The 24,425-nt window shown below is 41.5% G+C and overlaps 1 protein-coding gene and 1 non-coding gene across 2 annotated transcripts in view; both read right to left on the minus strand.

Moving 5' to 3' along the window:
* SGK1 (serum/glucocorticoid regulated kinase 1) overlaps positions 1-24,425 on the minus strand; it is a 151,671-nt gene that overhangs the window by 21,363 nt on the left and 105,883 nt on the right. Inside the window, exon 3 of the mRNA XM_032159397.2 lies at positions 18,722-18,797. Coding sequence (XP_032015288.1) covers positions 18,722-18,797 — 76 coding nt within the window. The remainder of the gene's footprint in view (positions 1-18,721; positions 18,798-24,425) is intronic.
* Positions 17,789-17,892, minus strand: LOC116477814 (small nucleolar RNA U13). The gene has a single exon (XR_004250653.1). It is a non-coding gene; the product is annotated as a small nucleolar RNA U13 (small nucleolar RNA).

Genomic DNA, 24,425 nt, shown 5'->3' on the forward strand with positions numbered 1-24,425 from the left:
TCCTTCCTTCCTTTCTTTTTTTTTTTTTTTGAGATAGAGTCTGGCTCTATCACCCAGGCTGGAGTGCAGTGGCATGATCTCGGCTCACTGCAACCTCCGCCTCCTGGGTTCAAGCGATTCTCCTGCCTCAGCCTCCCAAGTAGCTGGGATTACAGGTGCGCATCACCAGGCATGGCTTAATTTTTGTTATTTTCAGTAGAGATGGGGTTTTGCCATATTGGCTACACTGGTCTTGAACTTCTGGCCTCAAGTAATCCACCCACCTCAGCCTCCCAAAGTACTGGGATTATAGGCATGAGCCACCACGCCCAGCTTCCTGGCATACACAGTTTGTAACCCCCACTTGTCACTGTTCTCTTCCCACCTCCCATTATCTTTTCTTAGGACTTTGATTTTCTTGAGGATTATAGGTTTTTAAAAGGTTGAAAGGGACCTTGCAAAATCCCTCAGGACTGCTATTCCTTTTCTATCTCTTCTTAAAAATAATATTAAAGAATTAAAATTAATATTACATACATTACAAATATTAGAAAGTACATTTACATAAGATGTGAAAGAGGCACACGATGGTAACAGACACACTAGACTTAGCTAGATTACTTCTAGGAGTAATAGTGTCTAAAACAGGTTGCCTTGTTAGCACATGATACTACTGAATCTGAGTGCTTATCTTCCTCATATGTGCCAATTATGTTTTTGTCGAAGAGCAATCCTTTCTGATTTTCGCAGACTGCTTTCTGATTGTCTCACAAAGAGACTGGGTAAAAGCATGTGGCTTTATTTTTGCCATTTCTAAAAATAACCCAACAACTATGCTGTGCACCGCTCACCTTAGCACTATCGTATTCATGTGTTCACGTGTATAAAGGACAGTTCATAGTCAGCACATTCAATGCTTTTCTCCCTCTTTGTTTTAAAGTTCAAAGTTATTGTCTATACGAAAGTTGGGGTATTTCACCACTAGCCTCATTTTATGCTATTCATAAAATCATGAGCAGACTTTTTACCAAGGGCAAAAAAATCTTAAGAAACAGGAACATCCCCCTTCCCCCATACAACATTCCTGACAACCATTTATTAAGGTCTTTCTCTAATCTTTCACTGGAATCACCTCTACTTCCCAAACCATCTCTACCACTGTCAACTAGCATCAATCGTTAAAGTTCTTCGTTAGGCTGTGATCAAATATCCTCATGAAGGTTTTTTAAGGAATAGCTCTTCTACACATTCTCAAGGCGGGTGCCACAGTGGTGCTAAGGACATACTTATCAGTGAAATGAACATGTTCTCTTTAAGTTCCACAGTTAAGTCCACCTAGTATAATAGCTGACATTTCTTGAACGATTATACTAAGTGGCAGACACTATGCCTAGTGTTTGGTGTTTTGTTTTGTTTTGTTTTGTTTTTTTTGAGATGAAGTCTCACTCTGTCGCCTAGGCTGGAGTGCAGTGGCGTGATCTTGGCTCACTGCAACCTCTGCCTCCCGGGTTCAAGGGATTCTTCTGCCTCAGCCTCCTGAGTAGCTGAGACTACAGGCGTGCGCCACCAAGCCCAGTTAATTTTTGTTTTTTTTTAGTAGAGAAGGGGTTTCACCATATTGGCCAGGCTGGTCTCGAACTCTTGAACTCGTGATCTGCCTGCTTTGGCCTCCCAAAGTGCTGGGATTACAGGCGTGACCACCCCCGGCCAAAAATTCTGCTTTTAATCAGTGAAATAATCTTCATCCTTACCTGTTCTAAGTAACAGCTCATCACATATTTGTAGGCAACTACTATTTTTTTTATTTTTATTTTTTGAGACAAGGGTCTCACTCTGTCACCCAGGCTGGACTACAGTGGCACAATCACAGCTCACTGCAGCCTGGATTTCCTGGGCTCAAGCACTCCTTCCACCTCAGCCTCCCAAGTAGCTGGGACCACCGGCGTGCACCTAATGCTAATTTGTGTATTTTTTGTAGAAATGGGGTATCACCAGGTTGCCCAGGCTGGTGTTGAACTCTTGAGTTTAAGCAATCCGTCTGCTTCGGCCTCCCAAAGTGCTGGGATTACAGGCATGAGCTATTGCACCTGGCTAACTGCCATTATTTTAACTTGTATTTACACTTTTTATTTGTATTACCTGCATCTATCCAATTTACCTACCTGAGCTCTCATGGGTGAAAACTTGCCTCCTTCTCCATAGAACCTAGCAAAGTGCTGGGCTGAAAGGGAGACAATGTATCTCACTCCTGTAAAACAAACCTTGTATTTGTCTAATTTCCTTCTTCTCTCAGCATTCTCTGCCCACTGGCAAGATCACATGGCAGTTTGAATCTCATCTTCTACTAACTGCACTTCCTCAAACACTTGTGTCCACATTTAAGCTAGTGAATTTTCATGGCATAGTTCCACTCTTGTCTTTTTGAAGCATTGAAAAAAGAATTGGAAAAGTTTGCAAGAGAGTTAACTTATGAGTTCTGTTTCAGCACTTATGATTCAACATTTAGTTTTCGGCAAAGTACTTAACTTTTTCAAGTATCCTCAGGGTTAACACCTATTTCGCTAATTTCACAGGGTGATTGGAAAGATCAGATGAAATTACTTCTGGGAGAACAGTTTGAAAACTCAAGTGCGTTATGTAATTTAATACCCACAAGAACATCACAGCCTAACTATTAATACAAAAATTTCCTCTAAAAGACACATTTTTTTTTTTTTGGAGACAGGGCCTCGCTTTGTCCCCCAGGCTAGAATGCAGTGGCACTATCTCGGCTCACTATAACCTCCGCCTCCTGGGTTAAAGCGATTCTCCTGCCTCAGCCTCCAGAGTAGCTGGGACTACAGGCATGCGCCACCACGCCCGGCTGATTTTTTTTTTTTTTTGAGACAGAGTCCCGCTGTGTCTGTCGCCAGGCTGCAGTGCAGTGGTGCGACCTCCGCTCACTGAAACCTCCACCTCCCGGTTTCAAGGGATTCTCCTGCCTCAGCCTCCCGAGTAGCTGGGACGGGGCCCGCCACCATGCCCAGCTAATTTTTGTATTTTTAGTAGAGACGGGGTTTCACCATGTTGGCCAGAATGGTCTCAATCTCCTGACCTCGTGATCCGCCCGCCTCGGCATCCTAAAGTGCTGGGGTTACAGGCGTGAGCCACCGCGCCCGGCCCTGATTTTTGTATTTTTATAGAGATGGGGTTTTGCCATGTTGGCCAGGCTGGTCTCCAACTCCTGACCTCAAGTGATCCACCCGCCTCAGCCTCCCAAAGTGCTGGGATTACAGGCGTGGTGGGTCACCACGCCCGGCCTAAGAGCCAAAAGTTTAATCAGTGGGAAATGCTGACTGCCACGCTCATTTAAGAGGAAAGGTCAGGATTTCGTGAGCTGCATCGTTCATTGACATCTACTTTAATGACTCCAGCCCACCCTGAGCTAATCTTTTCCTAAATCCTTTGCATTTTCTTTTTACTGTCAATTTACACCTTAACAAAATAAAGGAGTTTTAGAGTAAGATAGAATCAACTTCAATCAACTCTCATGAATTTGCTGGGGGCCCTCTGCTCTAAAATATAGTACTATTCTTGCCTCTGGCATCCCTGGTTTTACCTTCGTCTCCCTACCTCCCTCCCACCTCCATCCATCCCCCGCTCCCCCGTTCTTTTGAGTGCAGTGGCACGATCTTGGCTCACTGCAAACTCTGCCTCCTGGGTTCAAGTGATTCCCCCACCTCAGCCTCCTGAGTAGCTGGGATTACAGGCATGCACCACCATGCCTGGCTAATTTTTGTACTTTTGTATTTTCACCATGTTGGCCAGGCTGGTCTGAAACTCGACCTCAAATGACCCGCCCGCCTTGGCCTCCCAAAGTGCTGGGATTACAGGCGGGAGCCACTGCGCCCTCCTGGTCCACCCACTATTAACCCCTTATTTCCTACCCTTCACCTGCACCTCTTTGAGGGCCATTTCATTCCTGGAATAGCCTGTTTTCATTATTAGTTATGGGCCTATTTTCCTTACTGTGTACAATTTTAAAGTCATAAAATAATTTTTCTTCAAATGTTAAAAATTGTGTTTACATTTAACCAAATAAAACACTTGTTATTAAGGGCATATGTTCAAAAACCTTCTTTTCCATTTATTTTCTCTAAGTCAGGCATATAAGCTGATATCATGTCTTACATATTTTAAACTAAATTTGACCTGAAGTCACCTCTGTTCCTTGAATCTCTACCTGATTGCAGCTTAGCTTAGTATGTCTCCAAACTGAAAACCTAATTTAGAAGTACGTTATAAGTCCTCACTAAAAATGGTAGCTAGGTTCTTAGATATTGTAACTTTAAGTGAAATAAAGTATAAGGAAACCAATTTCACCACAAGCTAATTGATATAATGAGGAATTAACTTCCTATGGCATACTTATGGACATAAAAACATCACATAACTTCTAAATAAAGACCAAAACACTTCAAATACTGAACATTGAAATAAATTCCCGGTCTTGCCCAGGAGATCTCATCTCAGCCTCCCAAGCAGCTGGGACTACAGGGATCTTCTCCCTTTGTTTTTTTTCTAGCCCCACTTCCAGTTTGTTTCCACAGTACTTAGAGTGAGTTGCTGTTGTTTTTCTTCTTTGTTCTGTTGTCTCTTTATTTTCTTATGTTCCTTCCTGCACAGTGAAGTTGCTGTTGTTTTAGATTTTGTTTTTTTTTGAGTGAGGTCTTCTCACTCAGTCACACCCTGGCTGGAGCGATTAATAGCTAACACTGGGTACAGTGCCTAAGTTAGCCTTGCTTTGCAAGGAACAGTTAAAAAAGAAAAGAAAGGAGAGGAGAGGGGAGGGGAGGGGAGGGGAGGAGAGGAGAGGGGAGGGGAAAAATTAATAAAAACAACGAAGATAACTATTTACCCAACGATTCCACTTGAGGGTGGTAGACAACCCGAGCTTATCCTGGCAGCTCAGGGAACAAGGTGACACCAACCTTGGACAGGAAGTCCGTCCCATCCTCAAGGCACACTCACACTCACACCCACACTCATGCTCACTCAGACTGGGACAACGTGAACACGCCAATGAACCTCACATGCGTATCTTTGGGATGTGGGAAGAAAGTGGAGTTACATGGAGAAAACCTACGAAGACATGAGGAAAAAGTGTGAACTTTACACAGACTATGGCCCCAGCTGGAAATCTTTTTTTTTCCTCATCAACGTTATAACGACATGCTATATATATTTTTGTTACAACTAGCTGAGTCTCAGCCAATCACAGCAACCAAACTTCAGCTAATCACAGCAACTGAGCTTCAGCCAATCACAGGATGCCAACTGATCAGACGATGCCCAAATAAGGCAAATTTGGAGTTTTAACCAGTCAAGCTGTTTCTGTACCTCACTTCCAGTTCTGTCTATAAATGCTCCCTGTCCACCTATTTGCCCAGTGGAACTCTCTGAGCCTCCTTTGGTTCTGAGGGCTGCTTGATTGGAGAATCATTCTTTGTTCAAATAAGCCGTTAAATTCAATTTGTCAAAAATTTTTCTTTTTTTTTTTTGAGACGAAGTCTCGCTCTGTTACCCAGGCTGGAGTGCAGTGGCACAATCTCGGCTCACTGCAACCTCCGCCTCCTGCGTTCAAGTGATTCTCCTGCCTCAGTCTCCTGAGTAGCTGGGATTACAGGCGCACACCACTATACCTGGCTAATTTTTATACTTTTTGGTAGAGACGAGGTTTCACCATGTTGGCCAGGCTGGTCTTGAACTCCTTACCTCAAGTGATGCGCCCACCTCGGCCTCCCAAAGTGCTGGGATTACAGGCGTGAACCACTGCACCCGGCCTAGAAGTTTTTCTTTTCACAGTATTATATATCCTGTATTATGAGATAAACTTCTTGGGCAAAAAGCAAGCCATTAAAGGCTGAATATTTCAGCATGCCTAACTTAATAAAATTTAGGACATTTTAACTTTTGCTACGGTTAAAATCCACTAGATTTTTTTGATCTGCTGCCATATTAGTTTGATTTAAAATAATGAGAACAGATTTATTAAAATATGAAGTTGCATTTCACCTATTTTCCTTGTATTTTTTAAGTGAGAAAATTTCCTGGTATCATTTTAGCTACAATAAAATGCCTTTTAGGACTATGGAAATGAAAGATCTTGGACATAAATGATTTGGATAAAATGAGCACATGAAAATACTGTATGAAAATAGTTTTAAAAGAATCCTGAGGAATTAGAAAAACGAGCTATTGTGAAACACTGTTAGTTTAGCCTTTAGTAAAACAGCAGAAATAACAAGCAATTTTGGTCAGAACAAAGAGAAAGAGAAAATTGTAAGTTCCACAAAGGCAGAAACAGATTTTGCTCCAATTGGAAAGCTTCAGAAAGCTAAACCCTTCATTTACATAATCCAAGGCAGAGTGAGGGGCCTCTCTGTGTTGAGCTAAACTGAGCCTATAGTCACACATTCACACATTTGGCACTAGGACAGTTGTGAGGATAGGATCTGACAAACTTTTCACTGCCAAACATAACTCAGATGCTAGATGAGCATGACTCTAAGTATCTTTACACAGAGGAGTTTAGAAATAACATTTCCCTACTCACTGGAATAAATAACCCATCCTTGAACTTGGAACCCTCTAAACCATTGTAGATGGTTTAAGTCATGCAAAACAAAGTGCTTTTTGCTTTCTAGATCTTAGCTTAAGAATGCAATATTTTATCTAAATGACTAGGCAACTAAGGTTCTCTCCAATTTGAGGATTTTAAGTCTAGCCATATGTCTATTTCCAGGAAGCTTATCAGTTTTGTGTCTGGGGCTCCAGATAATGGAATACAGCAAATTATAAGCTTCATGGTTCAGCAGAAAAAACAAGTTTGGGGTCCAGTAATGTATAAAATAGTAACAGTAATGATAAAACAAAATGCATTCTTCTTTCAAACCATAGTTAGTAAATTCCATGAAAGTGTAATCCTAGATAAATGTAATCTCATGTAAATGACATAATTCTTTCTCCAAGTAAAAAGAGCTAACATCAATGGACCACTAATTATATGTTAACACAGTTATAAATACCTTTACTGCATTATCTTTTTTAATCCCCGCAAAATTCTTTAATCTATTATTACTATTTCATTTTTGCATATATAAGAAATGAAAGGACAGAGGGCTAAATAATTTGCCCAGCCAGGCACATGACTGTAATCCCAGCTACTTTGGAGGATGAGGCGGGAGGATCACTTTTTTTTTTAATTTAAAAAGAGATGGGGTCTCACTATGTTATCCAGGCTGGTCTTGAACTCCTGAGCTCAAGTGAGCTACATGCCTTGGCCTCCCAAAGTGCTGGGATTACAGGTATGAGCCACCGTGCCTGGCCACGAGGATCACTTGAGCCCAGGAGTTCAAGTCCAGCCTGGGCATCAGAGTGAGACTCTGTCTCAAACAAAGAAAACAAAGAAAAAATAATAATTTACCCTAAAAAAAAAATAATAAAATAATAATAATTTGCCCAAAGTCACACAGGTAGTAAGCATTGAAATCTGTGGCAAACTCAGAAGGCCTGACTCAAGAGTTCATGACACAACCACAACAGATTGTACACTACTGGGCAGTTTCCTGCTGCTCTGTGCATGGCCTGCTGGCCAACTCTGATGTGAGGTCAGTTGACTAAAAGAGATGTGGTTCAGGAAGCTGAGAATGATTATGGTTACCTGTTCTAAGATAGAGAAATTGATTTTAAAAACTTCGAGTTGAAGTACGGGATGCCAAAAACCACATATGAGTGACAGAGTGAGTGGGTCTCTTTCTGATGGATTAAGTCTTCAAAAAGACTTTCAGAACGAATCTCTATCTACCTTAATTTTGGGCAGTGTTAATTGTATTCATTTTTTCTACACATTTGATTGTGCATATACCATGGACAAGGAAGTTTGTTAAAAACTGAATGTATAAGGCCGGGTGCAGTGACTCCCGCCTATAATCCCAGCACTTTGGGAGGCTGAGGTGGACAGATCACTTGAGCTTAGGAGTTTGGGACCAGCCTGGACAACATGGTGAAACCCCGTCTCTACAAAAAACAAAAAAATTAGCTGGGCATGGTGGCTTACGCCTGTAGTCCCAGCTACTTGGGGGGCTGAGATAAGAGGATCGCTTGAACCTGGGAGGTCAAGGCTACAGTAAGCTGTGATCGCACCACTGCACTCCAGCCTGGGTGACAAAATAAGACCCTGTCTCAAACAACCGACAATAACAACAACAACAAAAACCCTAATGTACAGGAAATTATTTTGGGGAGTAGTGGAAGATAGCTAGCAAGTTGGAGACTCTAACTTGAGATGTGGTACTACTTGTCTGTACATTTTTTTTTCTCATTTCTCTCTACCCAAAGGTGTTATGTTTTTATTGTCTTCTCTTAAGGGGGCCCTTCATTTGATGGCATAAAAAGTTATGACCAGCCATCTCTAGTTCAGTTTATAGGTCAAGAATATCAGCAGCTATTGTTATGTTGAGGTCATTATTTATCAAGCTTCAAAACATAAAAAGCAAAAATAAGCCGGGCGTGGTGGCTCATACCTGTAATCCCAGCACTTTGGGAGGCTGAGGCGGGTGGATCACGAGGTCAGGAGATCAAGACCATCCTGGCTTACACTGTGAAACCCCATCTCTACTAAAAAAAAAATACAAAAAATTAGCCGGGCGTGGTGGTGGGCACCTGTAGTCCCAGCTACTCAGGAGGCTGAGGCAGGAGAAAGGCATGAACCCGGGAGGCGGAGGTTGCAGTGAGCCAAGATCGCGCCACTGCACTCCAGCCTGGGAGACAGAGCAAGACTCCGTCTCAAAAAAAAAAAATTAGCCAGGCATGGTGGCGGATGCCTGTAATACCAGCTACTTGGGAGGCAGAGGCAGGAGAATTGCTCGAACCCAGGAGGTGGAGGTTGCAGTGAGCTGAGATCGTGCCACTAAGAGCCACTGCCTGGGTGACAAAGCAAGCTTCCATCTCAAAAGATAAAATAAAATAAAATAAAAATAAATAAATAAATAAAATAAAAATAAAATAAAATAAAATAAAATGCAAAAATAGTCCAAATGTCAGTTAACAGGAGGACCAAATTTTTGGGTGAACATCCACAAGAAACATAAGTGGCCGCTAGGGAAGCCAATCTTTGGTTCTTATGACTGTGTCCTTGTTCTTTTCAAATCCTAGCTTCATCTCTGCTCCCACTGATGACACTATGAGACTTTGGAATTCTTCACTGTGTGTAAGATGATTTTATTACTGAGATAGCTACCGCTTTATAGTTATGACCCGAGTAAACAAGGTTAGTCAACCTACAGGATTTTCATGTGTCCACAGATTTTTACTAGATAATTTATCTGTAATATCAGGAGGCAAAGTCTACCATGAATATACTGGCCAACAATTACCAGATGGAAAATTCTTGTGTAAGCAGATGATGTTTACCTTTTATCATATTTTTCTCTTTTGTTAGATAATGCCATACTTTGGCAGACAAGCAACTGTTTTCTCGCTATAAATATGAGTGTTTTGCTTTTCAAGAGAAAAAATCTAGAAATTGTTTTCTTTACTTTAAAAAATTCATGTAGTGAAGTCCTTCCTCTGCTTGTATTAATACAATGATATCATTTTATATATTCTCTGAAATACTAAAATATTTCTGTAGTCTGTATGTTTTCAAATTATGAATCATTTTATTTCTACATTTGGTACATAAACTATTACTGCTCCTGAGTAAATATGGATATACCACTTTATAGTGATTTTTTTTCTTCTTTTTCTCTTTTTTTTTTTTTTTTTTGAAAACAGGGTCTTACTCCTGGCCTCAAGTGATCCTCCTGCCTCAGCCTCTTGAGTAGCCGGAATTATAGGCATGAGCTACCAGTAGTGATTCCTAAGTCCCCAGAAATTTGAGCTAATTTTTATTTATTTATTCATTCTTGTATTTACTTATTTTTAAGACAAGGTATCACTCTGTCACCCAGGCTGGAGTGCAATGGCACAATCATGGCTCACCGCAGCCTCCAACTCTTGGGCTCAAGCCATCCTTCTGCCTCATCTTCCTTAGTAGCTGGGACCATACGTGCAAGCTACCACACCCAGCTCGAGCTGACTTTTTTAATGTGATGAACTATTAGAAAACATATAGGAGCTAAATGATGAGAACTTAGAAACACAAAGATGGAAACAACAGACACTAGGGTTTACTAAATGATAGAGGATGGGAGGGTGAAGAGGAGCAGAAAAGATAACTATTGGGTAATAGACTTAATACCTGGGTGATGAAACGATCTGCACAACAAACCCCTGTGACAAGAGCTTACCTATGCTGGCTCATGCCTGTAATCTCAGCACTTTGGGAGGCCGAGGCAGGCAGATCACTTGAACTCAGGAGTTCTAGACCAGTCTGGTCAACATGGTGAAACCCAATCTCTACTAAAAATACAAAAATTAGCCAGGTGCCTATAATCCCAGCTACTCAGGAGGCTGAGGCAGAAGAAGGCTTGAATCTGAAAGGCAGAGGTTGCAGTGAGCTGAGATTGCATCACTGCACTCCAGACTGGGCAGCAGAGCAAGACTCTCTCAAAAAAAAAAAGAAAGTTTACTTATGTACAAACCTTCACATGTACCCCCAAACCTAAAACAAAAGTTAAAAAAAGAAAGAAAAATAAATGTAGAAAAAAATATATATCTATGAACAATGCATAATCCTCGAAATATAAAGAAAAATTCAATTTTCTCCACTGGGAAAAATTTATACAGTAATGATTCTTGCTCTTTAATTTTTGCTTGAAAGAAATCTAGACATTTAAAAAACCCCAGTGGTAGAATTGTCGTGTTAAAAAGGGACATCAAGTAAAAGTCCAGGGGAACATCAAAGAGTTATGTTTCTTACCTGGCAAAACCAGTGTCTAGCTAAAATAATGGCCTTGCAAATCAATCTTGTTGTTTAACCATTTCATTATCTGGTTTTCTCTAAGCAAAGAACATTATCTGTGTTGCCAGTAACAGTACTGGGGAAAAACACACATTTTGAAAGTATGAAGAAACTCATTCTACCTTGAAATTCTCATTCAAGAGGAAATTACAGGCCACTGCAGGACGAGCGATTGAAAAACAAAGGTGTACAAAAACAAACAACTCAGGTTTCAAAGCCTAAAAACAAAGATAACAGGAAAGAACCTAAACTTGTGCAGCCTGTTTGCTTACTGTCTGAACAAATGCTGGGAATGCATGAGAAATTCTAAGCCCGGTGAACAAAAGTGTGAGCAGTAAGATGACGGGTGATCAATTTTCTTCCTTTCTCTATTTTTCATTTTTTCCCTATGATGAGCATATGCCACTTTTATGCCATAATCATAAAAAAGAAAGACTTAAAAAATGACTTTTGTTTTTCCAACTGTATACCAATATCTATCTACACATAGCAACTGAGCACACTAGTCCTGTCGTCTGGCACTCACACAAAAAGACAGTGAATGTCAAAATCTAGGCAATTCTACCAGATTTCACGTAATGAAACTACCTTGAGTAATTTCTCAATTCTTCACAAAATCATGTTTTTATTTAACTTCTATTTCTGTCAAGCAATGTGGACTAACTACCCCTAATATTTAACTCTATTTAAATTGTGTATCAGGCCAGATGCTGGCTCACACCTGTAATCCAAGCACTTTGGGAGGCCAAGGCAGGTGGATCACTTGGGCTCAGGAGTTCAAGACCAGCCTGGGCAACGTGGAGAAACCCCGTCTCTACAAGAATACAAGAAATTACCCAGGTGTGGTGGCATGTGCTTATAGTCCCAGCTTCTTGTGGGGCTGAGGCAGGAGGATCGCTTGAGCCCAGTAGGCTGAGGCTACAGTGAGCTGAGATCATGCCACTGCACTTCAGCCTAGGTGACAGAGTGAGACCTTGTCTCAAAAACAAAACAAAACAAAAAACAGATTATACACTACATTAAATAAATAAAATACTCTCTGATGATGACTGATTTTGAATGAAAATACTCCATTCACTGGAATATATTTTCCATAAAAAATGACAAAAACATTGTCATTTTTTGTATTATTTATTTTTCTTTTCTTTTTCTTCTCTTTTTTTTTTTTTTTTTTTTGAGATGGAGTCTCACTCCGTCCCCCAGGCTGGAGTGCAGTGGCGTGATCTCAGCTCACTGCAACCTCTGCCTCCTGGATTCATGCCATTCTCCTGCCTCAGCCTCCTGCGTAACTGGGACTACAGGCGCCCGCCACCATGCCCAGCTAATTTTTTGTATTTTTAGTAGAGACGGGGTTTCACCGTGTTAGCCAGGATGGTCTTGATCTCCTGACCTCATGATCCACTCACCTCGGCCTCCCAAAGCGCTGGGATTACAGGCGTGAGCCACTGCACCCAGCCTTATTTCTTTTTCTTTTTTGGAGATAGAGTCTCGCTCTGTTGCCCAGGCTGGAGTACAGTGGCCCAATCTCGGCTCATTGCAACCTCCGCCTCCCGGGTTCAAGCAATTCTCCTGCCTCAGCCTCCTGAGTAGCTGGGACTACAGGCAGACACCACCAGGCCTAGCTAAATTTTTGTATTTTTAGTAGAGATGGGGTTTCGCCATGTTGGACAGGCTGGTCTTGAACTCCTGATCTCAGGTGATCCACCTGCCTCAGCCTCCCAAAGTGCTGAGATTACAGGTGTGAGCCACCGCACCCGACCTATTATTTCTTGTATTATTAAAATCATTTCAGGAATTTGTAAAAGTTACAATAATAAAACTCGGACTGCAACAATGACTAGAACACGGCCTTTGTAAAGAATCCATTTACAGGCTCATAAGATTTGGTGTTGTGGATGGATGGCTGTGGAGCTGCTCAAGCTTGTGTGTGCACTTACCAGAATTCAAGACAGAAAGAGTTTCTGAGTGCTGATGTGCTGGAGAAGAAAGCGCATGCTGCAGTGTAGAAACCGCAGGAGAAACAATTGCATCACCTAGATTCAAACTGTGAGAAAACTACTAGCGAACTAGAAGAATATTTAACTTCCTAAACCTGAGAGATCTACATCTTAAAGAATATAGATTCTACTCTAGGCACATCATAGTCAAACTGATAAATAAAAATTAGAGCAGCCAGTAAAAGACTACACGTTACATTCAGCATAGCAATAATGTAAACATTGTTGACTTCTCATCAGAAACTCTACAGACCAGAAGACAACAACCAACATCTTTAAAGTTATGAAAAAAGAAAAACAAAGTAGCCACCCAGAATTCCATATCTAGCAAAAATATCCTTCAGGAATGAAACAAAGAAAGGTGTTTCCATTTATACAGACACATCATGTAGATAAAAGAAAGCTAAGCTATTTCACTGCCAGAAGACTTATAAGAAATCCTGGCCAAGCACGGTGGCTCACTCCTGTAATCCCAGCACTTTGGGAGGCTGAGGTGAGTGGATCACTTGAGGTCAGGAGTTCAAGACCAGCCTGGTCAACATGGTGAAACCCTGTCTCTATGAAAAATACAAAAATTAGCCGGGCATGGTGGCATGCACCTGTAATCCCAGCTACTCGGGAGGCTGAGACAGGAGACAGGAGAATTGCTTATACCCAGGAGGTGGAAGGTGCAGTGAGCTGAGGTCTTGCCACTGCACTCCAGCCTGGGTGGCAGAGCAAGATTCTATCTCAAAAAAATAATAAAAACATTAAAAAAAAAGAAATCCTGAAGGAAAATTTCCAGGCTAAAGGGAAATGATATCAGAGAGAAACAGATTTTCAGGAAGAAATGAAGAACATCAGAAATGGCAAATATCTGGATAAATACAAAAGATAATTCCCCTCCGACTTTTTTTTTTTTTTTTTTTTTGAGGCGGAGTCTTGCTCTGTTGCCCAGGCTGGAGTGCAGTGGCAGGATCTCGGCTCACTGCAAGCTCTGCCTCCCGGGTTCACGTCATTCTCCTGCCTCAGCCTCCCGAGTAGCTGGGACTACAGGCGCCCGCCAACACACCCGGCTAATTTTTTGTATTTTTAGTAGAGACGGGGTTTCACTGTGTTAGCCAGGATGGTCTCAATCTCCTGACCTCATGATCCGCCCACCTTGGCCTCCCAAAGTGCTGGGATTACAGGCGTGAGCCACCGCACCCGGCCTAATTTTCCCCTTATTTTTTTAAAAATGCACTGTACTATAGGGTTTAGTACATATATAGATAATATATATGACAGCTATAATATAAAAGATGAGGGTAGAGTGGGGTAGATGCACCTACATTGTTTGCAAATTTTGGTGATGGTCTATGAAAATTTAAAGTCATTTATTGTAGGCCGGGTACAGTGGCTTATGCCTGTAATGCCAGCACTTTGGGATGCCGAGGTGGGCAGATCACTTGAGGTCAGGAGATTGAGGCCAGCCTGGCCAACATACTGAAACCCCGTCTCTACTAAAAATACAAAAATTAGCCAGGCGTGGTGGCACGTGCCTGTAATCCCACTACCTGGGAGGCTGACACAGGAGAATTACTTGAACTCAGAAGGTGGAGGTCGCAGAAAGCCAAGATTGTGCCACTGCACTCCAGCCTGGGCAACAGAGTGAGACTCTGTCTCAAAAAAATAAAAATAAAAATAAAAATAAAGTCATTTATTGTAATCTTCAGAGTACCACTGAAAATATGATGCAAAGAGGATAACTAGAAAGTCAACAGGTAAATTAATATTAAATTCTAAAACCTATTCAAATAATCCTAGAGAAGTCAGGAAAGAAAGAATAAGCAAACAAAGAAGAGAAGGGACATATAGAAAACAAATAGCAAAACAGTAAAGTTAAATCTAACTGTGTCATTACATTAAGTATAAAGGGGCTAAACATCCCAAGTAAAAAACAGAGATTGTTAGATAGGATTTTAAAAGGAAAATCTAACCACATGATGTTTATAAGATAAGCACCTTAACTATAAGGCACAGATTGAAGGAAAATGGAAAGAAAAATATGCCATGTGAAAAGTAGGCTTTAGAAGATTGGACTGGCTGTATCTATCAGAAGAAATAGACTTCAAACAAAGACTTTTACCAGAGATAAAGAAGGAAATTTCCTAATGATAAAATGTTCAGTTCATTAGGAAATAATAATAATCATAAAGATGTATGTGCGGTTGGGCACGGTGGCTCACATCTGTAATCCCAGCACTTTGGGAGGCTGAGGTGGATGGATCATCTGAGGTCAGGAGTTACAGACCAGCCTGACCAACATGGCAAAACCCCGTCTCTACTAAAAATACAAAAATCAGCTGGGAGTGACGGCATGTGCCTGTAATCCCAGCTACTCAGGAGGCTGAGGCAGGAGAATCACTTGAACCCAGGAGGCGGAGGTTGCAGTGAGCCAAGCTGAGATCATGCCATTGCACTCCAGCCTGGGCAACAAGAGCAAAACTCCGCCTTAGAAAAAAAAAAAAAAAGGTATATGTGCCTAATAACAGAGGTTCAAAATATATAAAGCAAAAATTGACTGAATTAAAAGAACCAAAAGACAATTCTACCACTAGAGGTGGAGATTTTAAAAAACTCTTGGTAATGGACTGACCAACTAGGCAATAAATAAATAAATAAATAAATAAATAAATAATTACTCTAGGCATAGATCCTACTTTATGAGTTGGTTAAGTTGGTGACTGGGAAGGATCTTCATGAGATGAGCTCTTGTAGGAGGGACACTCCATTCTTTGTAACACTACTGATGAAAGAAAAGTAATAAAAATGTTTTAAAAATGAGTATGTCTATTGCACCACTGCACTCCAGCCTGGAGGACAGAGCAAGACTCCATCTCAGGAAAAAAAAAAAAAAAAAGAGTAGGTCTGAAATATTTCTATTCCTATGTGTTCTGCATTTGTTTTTCTTGTAACTTTTTTTTTCTTTTTTTTGAGATGGAATTTCACTCTTTTTGCCCAGGCTGGAACGCAATGGCACAATCTTGGCTTACTGCAACCTCTGCCTCCTGGGTTCAAGTGATTCTCCCACCTCAGTCTCCCAAGTAGCTGGGATTACAGGCATGTGCCACCTCGCCCAGCTGATTTTTGTATTTTTAGTAGAGATGGGGTTTCACCATGTTGGCCAGGTTGGTCTCTAACTCCTGACCTCAGGTGATCCACCCACCTTGGCCCCCCAAAGTGCTGGGATTACAGGCATGAGCCACCATGCCCAGCCCGTAACATAATTTCTTTAGGCTTCAAAAAGTGTCCAAGCAACCAACATTTTCTTTTTCTTTCTTTTCTTTCTCCTTCCTTCCTTCCTTCCTTCCTTCCCTCCCTCACTCCCTCCCCTCCCCTCCCCTCCCCTCCCTCTCTTTCTTTCTTTCTTTCTTTCTTTCTTTCTTTCTTTCTTTCTTTCTTTCTTTCTTTCTTTCTTTCTTTCTTTCAGTGAAAGCAAGTTTATTAAGAAAGTAAAGGAATAAAGAATAGCTACTTCATAGATAGAGCAGTCCTGAGGGCTGCTGGTCAAGCACCATTTTCTAGACCTGTCCTGTACAGATTTCCCTCCCTTTCCATTTTCTTTACATAACATCAAGAATCATTTATGTTTCTTTGGTAATGTTTCATTCTACATTGCTTCTTCATAACACATGTGCTGTAGATCTTAATAGCAGTATTAGCCAGCAGATGGCTTGTTTTATTGTGGTGGTATACTGCTAATGGGCTGAAATGATGGCATAAATAGGCTAATTCACTTTTATGTTTTTTCTTCTTTCTTCAAAAGATATAATAAAACAAGACAGAAAAAAAAATTTTGACAGATGAAATTGGTAATGTTTAGACCGTAAGTCTGGTCTTTGAAAAAAAAAAAAAAAAAGCCATCAGAGAGTTTCTCACTTTCCTTCTCAAGTCCTTCTGTTTCTGCTAATAGGCACAGCCTCTGACTCCCTTTTATGAAGAACAGATTATAGCACAGATTTAGCCCAAGCTGTTTCTGCTAGGAGAGCTGCTTCTTCCTAAGAAGCGTGCTATAGAACTGGGCAGTCCACTCTCCATTCTCCCAGCCTTGGTATTTTCTGGCTGCAAGCTCTGGATATGTCAGCTAACCTATTCAGCTTATTATTTCATTTCTAATAGAGGCATAACAAGGAAAGGGCTGTCCCTCCTATTTCAAGGGATTGTGGCAAACACTACATTAGATTTCTGTGAATACCCCTTGTAAAAGCATGAGGCATAATACAAATATCAGATATCAGCGTGAGTTTTCTATTTCATTAGACCTATTTCATTAGAAAAGGTGAAAGCTCTATTATCACTCTCTTAATTGTTTTAGCTCCTTTTTGCTTCACCTCCCCTTTTATTTCTAGTGTCTACTTTGTGCAATTAGGCCTCATGGCTCATGTGTGTTTGTGAAAAAGAATTTTTAAATGTCTTCTATTTGCTATGAGAACATACCCTACTCTTTGTCTAAGCGTAATTTCTAATCATATAACCTGAAGCATATTCTCCGATCTCCTAAAGTGGCATTCTTCTGATTCTGATTAGATGTATAGCCCTAATATCATAGTGCAAGTATACATGCCCTCCCATAAGTATTCTGAAGTATAATTCATCCTGGGTTTTCAAATCTCTTCCTTGCCCTAGAAAACAAACTTGGACTCATGTGTTTGCTCACTTTATTTGACTCCTGTCTTCTACTTCAGCAAATAGACTCATTCCTCATTCCTCCCAACACTTAAATATGCTTCACAATCCACACAGCTGTGCCTGATGATATATATATATATAATATATTACATATATATAATATATATATAATATATTATATATATTACATATATATAATATATATATATATTTTTAATGATAGGCAGGTAATGTGTGGACATCATAACAAGGCTTGAAGGAGGCATATCTCACACAGGAACATGAACACCCAATCATCATACTTATAAACGACAAAGGGATCTAGTGTACACGTTTTAGATACTGAAAAGAAGATATAACAAAAGGACTTTTAGGATAAAATTGATTGCAAGGCTAGGTATGGTGGCTCACACCTGTAATCCCAGCACTTTGGGAGGCCAAGCTCAGCAGATTGCCTGAGGTCAGGAGTTCGAGACTAGTCTGGCTAACATGGTAAAACCCTGTCTCCATTAAAAATACAAAAATTATCCAGGCATGGTGGCTCACGCCTGTAGTCCCAGCTACGTGGGAGGCTGAAGCAGGAGAATCGCTTGAACCCTGGAGGTGGAGGTTGCAGTGAGCCAAGATCACACCACTGCACTCCAGCCTGGGTGACAGAGCAAGACTCCGTCTCCAAAAAAAAACAAAAAACAAAAAAAAATTAATTGCGAAGTGTATTCGAGTGTTGGGTTAGGTAAGAATAAACAAACAAGGCTGGGCGCGGTGGCTCATGCCTGTAATCCCAGCACTTTGTGAGGCCAAGGCCGGCAGATCACAAGGTCAGGAGATCAAGACCATCTGGCTGACACCGTGAAACACCATCTCTACTATAAATACAAAAAAATTAGCTGCACGTGGTGGCGGGCGCCTGTAGTCCCAGCTACTCGGGAGGCTGAGGCAGGAGAATGGCGTGAACCTGGGAGGCAGAGCTTGCAGTGAGCTGAGATTGCATCACTGCACTCCAGCCTGGGTGACACAGCAAGACTCCGTCTCAAAAAAAAAAAAACAAACAAAAATAATATTTCCCCCCAAACCTTGCCTTTGTGTAGAGCTTTACTACAGAATGCATCCTGTACATAACAGGAAACAGGTTGTATTTTTCCAATAATACCTGGATCATCATTAGTCCAGAAGGTTCTTGGATCGGGCTTGGTCAGGATGTTGGCATGATTACATGGCTCTCTCACCTTTAAAACATAAAGAGAAAAGAAGTGATATAAAAATGGCTTCATCATTTCAGCTATTTTAGGCTTATAGTTCTAGAGAAAGGATTCCAAGGCTGAAGCTAGTACATATGGCATGTCTGTGCTCTAATTAGGGTGGTTTTCTCAGGACCGTGCTGGGTATAGCACTGAAAGTCCCATATCCTGGGAAGCCTTTTAGTCCTGGGCAAACCGGGGCAGTTGGTCCCCTTACACATGATGCAGTTTCACTAGGCTGATGGCTGGGTTAGCACATGGGCACTGGAGCTCACCCAGCGCTATCTGCAGTGCACAAACTGCACAGCCGTGTAAAGAGGCCCTGGATTATTAGCAAATTTATCACTGTAGACACTCAATACATAAAAAGTGTTTGAATCTCCACATAACAGAAATGATACTTTTAGTACATATTGCTTGGGAAAATACATATTAATTAAAAGCTACTTTTAATTCAGTGGCACTTTAAATGCTTTTTTTGTTTGTTTGTTTGAGACATAGTCTCATTCTGTTGCTCAGGTTGGAGTGCAGTGGCACAATCTCAGCTCACTGCAACTTCTGCCTCCTAGGTTCAAGTGATTCTCCTGCCTCAGCCTCCTGAGTAGCTGGGATTACAGGCGTGTGCCACCACGCCTGGCTAATTTTTGTATTTTTAGCAGAGGCAGGGTTTCACCATGTTGCCCAGGCTGGTCTCAAACTCCTGACCTCAAATGATCTGCCCACCTCGGCCTCTCAAAGTGCTGGGATTATAGGCGTGAACAACTGCACCCGGCCTGTATTCTTATTTTATAATCATAACAGGATCTTGGTATTCTCAAATAGCACATGTACATATGCAATATATATTATTTAGTCCACTTAGAGGCTCTTCTTAGTGCAGATACATTTTTTTAATGATAAATAATATTCATTGAGCATTTTCTGTCAGGTGCTTTTTTCATTTTTAAAAAAATTTCAATAGATTTTTGGGGAACAGCTGGTGTATAGTTACATGGATAAGTTCTTTAGTGCTGATCTCTGAGATTTTGGTGCACCCAACACCCAAGCAGTGTACACTGTACCCAGTGTGTAGTCTTTTATCCCTTGCCCCACTGTCGCCCTTCCCCTTGAGTCCCCAGAGTCCATTGTATCCTCTTTATGCCTTTGCGTCCTCATGGCTTAGCTCCCACTTGAGTGAGAACATATGATATTTGGTTTTCCATTCCTGAGTTACTTCACTTAGAATAATGGTCTCCAATTCCATCCAGGTTGCTGCAAATGCCATTATTTTGTTCGTTTTTGGCTGAGTAGTATTCCATGTATGTGTGTGTATATATATATATACACACACACACACACACACATAAACATACATGCATGTGTATATATAGTATATGTGTGTGTGTGTATATATATACACACACACACACACACGTGTTTTTTTCATATATGACCTCTTTTCCTCTCGACAGATACACAGTAGTGGAATTGGTGGGTCAAATGGTAGATCTACTTTTAGTTCTTTAAGGAATCTCCACACTGTTTTCCATAGTGGTTGTACTCAGATACAATTAATAGATTTCATATAACAAGTTCCACAGAGCAGCAGTGATCCATGTTTTTGACAACTTTATACTATGGTGATATTAGCTTTCAAATATATTCTCAGGCTGGGCGTGGTGGCTCACCCCTGTAATCCCAGCACTTTGGGAGGCCGAGGTGGGCAGATCAGCTGAGGTCAGGAGTTCGAGACCAACCTGGCCAACATGGTGAAACCCCATCTCTACTAAAAATACAAAAATTAGTCAGGCATGGCAGTGCATGCCTGTAATCCCAGCTACTCAGGAACCTGAGGCAGGAGAATCGCTTGAACCCGGGAGGCGGAGGCTGCAGTGAGCTGAGATCGTGCCACTGCACTCTAGCCTGGGCGACAAAGCAAGACTCTGTCTCAAACAAACAAACAAACAATCAATCAAATATATTCTCATGAAGTTACATAGCGACCTTCGTGTTAAAACTGCTTTTCCGTTTATATATATTTTGTAATGTGGTCATTCGATTACTGCAAATATTCTATAGTTTCATAAACTACTTAGTGGATAAATTCCTTCCATTACAACAATAATCAAAATACTCAAGAATGACGCTAAGGTCATTGTTTAGTTTCACTGACATTTTCTCTTTATAACAAGGCTTTTGTTTTTCTTTGTTGATATGGAGTCTCGCTTTGTTGCCCAGGCTAGAATGCAATGGTGTGATCTTGGCTCACTGCAACCTCTGCCTCCAGGGTTCAAGTGATTCTCCTGCTTCAGCCTCAATAGTAGCTGGGATTACAGACGTGCTCCACCACGCCTGGCTAATTTTTGTATTTTTAGTAGAGATGGGGTTTTGCCATGTTAGTCAGACTGATCTTGAACTTCTGACCTCAGGTGATCCACCCACTTTGTCCTCCCAAAGTGCTAGGATTACAGGCATGAGCCACCATGCCAGGCCTGTGAAGCTCTATTGACGAAGGAAGCAGTGCATGAATTTACGATCTGGTACAAGCTCCTTCTCTTGTGGACCAGTATCAAAGAATATGTGGAAATCAGAGAAACTGGGATCTCAAAGAGGTATTTTCACTTCCATGTTCATTGCAACATTATTCACAACAGCCAAGATGAGGAAGCAACCTAAATGTCTACTGATGGATAAATTGATAAAGAAATGTGGTAAATACATACAATGGAATATTATTTGGCCTTAAAAAAGAAAGAAATCACGCCATATGTGACAACGTGGATGAAACTGGAAGATGTTATGCTAAGTGAAATTAGCCAGTCACAGAAGAACAAATATTGAACGATCCCACTTACATAAGGTATGTAAAACAGCTAAACACATAGAAGCAGAGAGTAGAATGGCGGTTTCCAGGGGCTGCAGGGAGGGGCAAATGGGAAAATGCATGAGTTGCTATTCAATGGGTATAAAATTTCATTTAGGCAAGACGACTAATTTCTAGAGATCTGCTGTACAACATTGTGCCTAGAGAACATTACTATATTGTGCACTTAAGAAATTGTTAGGCCGGGCACGGTGGCTCACGCTTGTAATCCCAGCACTTTGGGAGGCCGAGGCGGGCGGATCACGAGGTCAGGAGATCGAGACCACGGTGAAACCCCGTCTCTACTAAAAATACAAAAAAATTAGCTGGGCGTGGTGGCGGGCACCTGTAGTCCCAGCTACTCGGAGAGGCTGAGGCAGGAGAATGGCGTGAACCCGGGAGGTGGAGCTTGCAGTGAGCCGAGATTGCGCCACTGCACTCCAGCCCGGGCGACAGAGCGAGACTCCGTCTCAAAAAAAAAAAAAAAAAAGAAAAAAAGAAATTGTTAAGGCTGGGTGTGGTAGCTCACATCTGTAATCCCAGCACTTTGGGAGGCCAAGGCGGGTGGATCACGAGGTCAGGAGTTCGAGACCAGCCTGGCAAACATGGTGAAACCCCATCTCTATTAAAAATACAAAAATTAGCCAGGCATTGTGGCGGGCGCCTATAATCCCAGCTACTCGGGAGGCTGAGGCAAAACTCGGGAGGTGGAGGTTGAGGTGAGCCGAGATTGTGTCACAGCACTCCTGCCTGGGCGACAGAGCGAGACTCCGTCTCAAAAAAAAAAAATTTTCTTTTAAAGGGCCAGACATGGTGGCTCATGCCTGCAATCCCACACTTTGGGAGGCTAAGGCGGGTGGATCGCCTGAGGTCAGGAGTTCGAGACCAGCCTGGCCAACATGGTGAAACCCCATCTCTACTAAGAATACAAAAATTAGCCAGGTGTGGGGGCACACGCCTGTAATCCCAGCTACTCAGGAGGCTGAGGCAGGAGAATCGCTTGAACCTGGGAGGCAGAGGTTGTAGTGAGCCAAGATTGCGCCACTGCACTCCAGCCTGGGTGACAGAGGGTGACTCTGTCTCAAAAAAAAAAAAAAAATTGTTAAAAGGATAGATCTCATGTTATGTGTTCTTTCCACAATAACACAAAATCTAGAATAGATTGCCATCCTATGTTTGTCAGTATATCTGAAAGGAACAGAAGATATTTGATACATAAATATGTAGGTGGTCTATATTTTATAAGTGGAATTTTTTTGTAATTGTAATACATTTTTCATTTATAGGAAATATGATTGTAGATGTAAGAGTGAAGGAAAAAATGCCATTAAAATTTAAATCTCAAGAAAAAAGGACACGCCTCTTTGCTCATTGAAATCTTGAAAGCAAGATGCATCAATAGCAGTTCTACAAGAGCCATTCGTGAAAATTTGGCCAGGGTTCTCTCTCTTGTTGCTTCTGCTCCAACCAGCATGGTTTGACCCAGATTATGTGCAGCCAATTTTTCCATCAGTATGCAAAGTAAGAGGTAGACTTCATTACGTTGGGCTAAGTGATCTTCCTTGAATAGATTACCAAAGTCATCCACCCAGTGAAAGAAACCATGCTAGATCTTTGTACGTAAAATAAATTAAAAAGAAAATAAAAGAAAGAAGAAGAACAAGAAAAAGAATGTGTGGAGCAGTAACATGTCCTGGACTACATTTTGAGCACCACAGTAAAATATCCCTCCTACCGAATCACTTGAACGCGGGAGACTGAGGTTGCGGCGAGCCGAGATCACTCCACTGCACTCCAGCCTGGCGAGAGAGCGAGATTCCGTCTACAAGAAAAAAAAAAAATCCCTCCTACCTGACTAAGCTGCCTCAGTATGAATCCCTTCCCAGGATTTATCTACTCCACTGAAGTACTACTTCAATTGTTAGAAAGCTCTTCACAGGTTTAATTGAAATCTGGGTCCTTGAAACTTTGGTTCCTGTTTTTGTTTTTGTTTTTTTGGGATGGAGTCTCACTCTGTCGCCCAGGCTGGAGTGCAGTGGTGTGATCTCGGCTCACTGCAAGCTCCGCCTCCCGGGTTCACGCCATTCTCCTGCCTCAGCCTCCCGAGTAGCTGGGACTACAGGGGCCCGCCACCACGCCCGGCTAATTTTTTGTATTTTTAATAGAGACGGGGTTTCACCGTGTTAGCCAGGCTGGTCTGGATCTCCTGACTTCGTGATCCACCCGCTTCGGCCTCCCAAAGTGCTGGGATTACAGGCGTGAGCCACCGCGCCCGGTGATTCCTGGTTTTAACTCACTCTTAAATTACAAAGAACAGGTCTACTCTCTCTTTTATGAAATAATATCTCAAATATTTGAAAGTAGCTATTATGTCTCACCTTAGCTTTCCATTTCCAAGTTAACCAGCCCTCTTCCCTTTCACTGCTCTCGATGAGATTATTTTAAGTCTTTTTATTGAGGTTACTCTGCCCCGGAAGACATCCTTTCCAGTAAGTGAACTAGTCCTCAAGGAGCTAGGGTTAGATAACAGTCACAAAACTAAGGAGGTGGTTTTGAGGGACAGCTTTCAGGGAGGACAGCCAGCATTATTTCCACATATGAGTAATTAAAATGTTCCCGAGCACCTATAAATCTAACATACCGTGAAAGTAAAGAATGCTTTATGACTTAGCCACTTTTAATACTTTTTAATGCCAAAAAGTTTTAATTGATTTTCTACAGTAACTATATACCTATTTGGGAAAATTGCCATATGCGAGCTTTCTTTCTGCATT

The sequence above is a fragment of the Hylobates moloch genome, unplaced genomic scaffold (assembly GCF_009828535.3).
Source record: "Hylobates moloch isolate HMO894 unplaced genomic scaffold, HMol_V3 SCAFFOLD_2, whole genome shotgun sequence".
NCBI lineage: Eukaryota > Metazoa > Chordata > Mammalia > Primates > Hylobatidae > Hylobates > Hylobates moloch.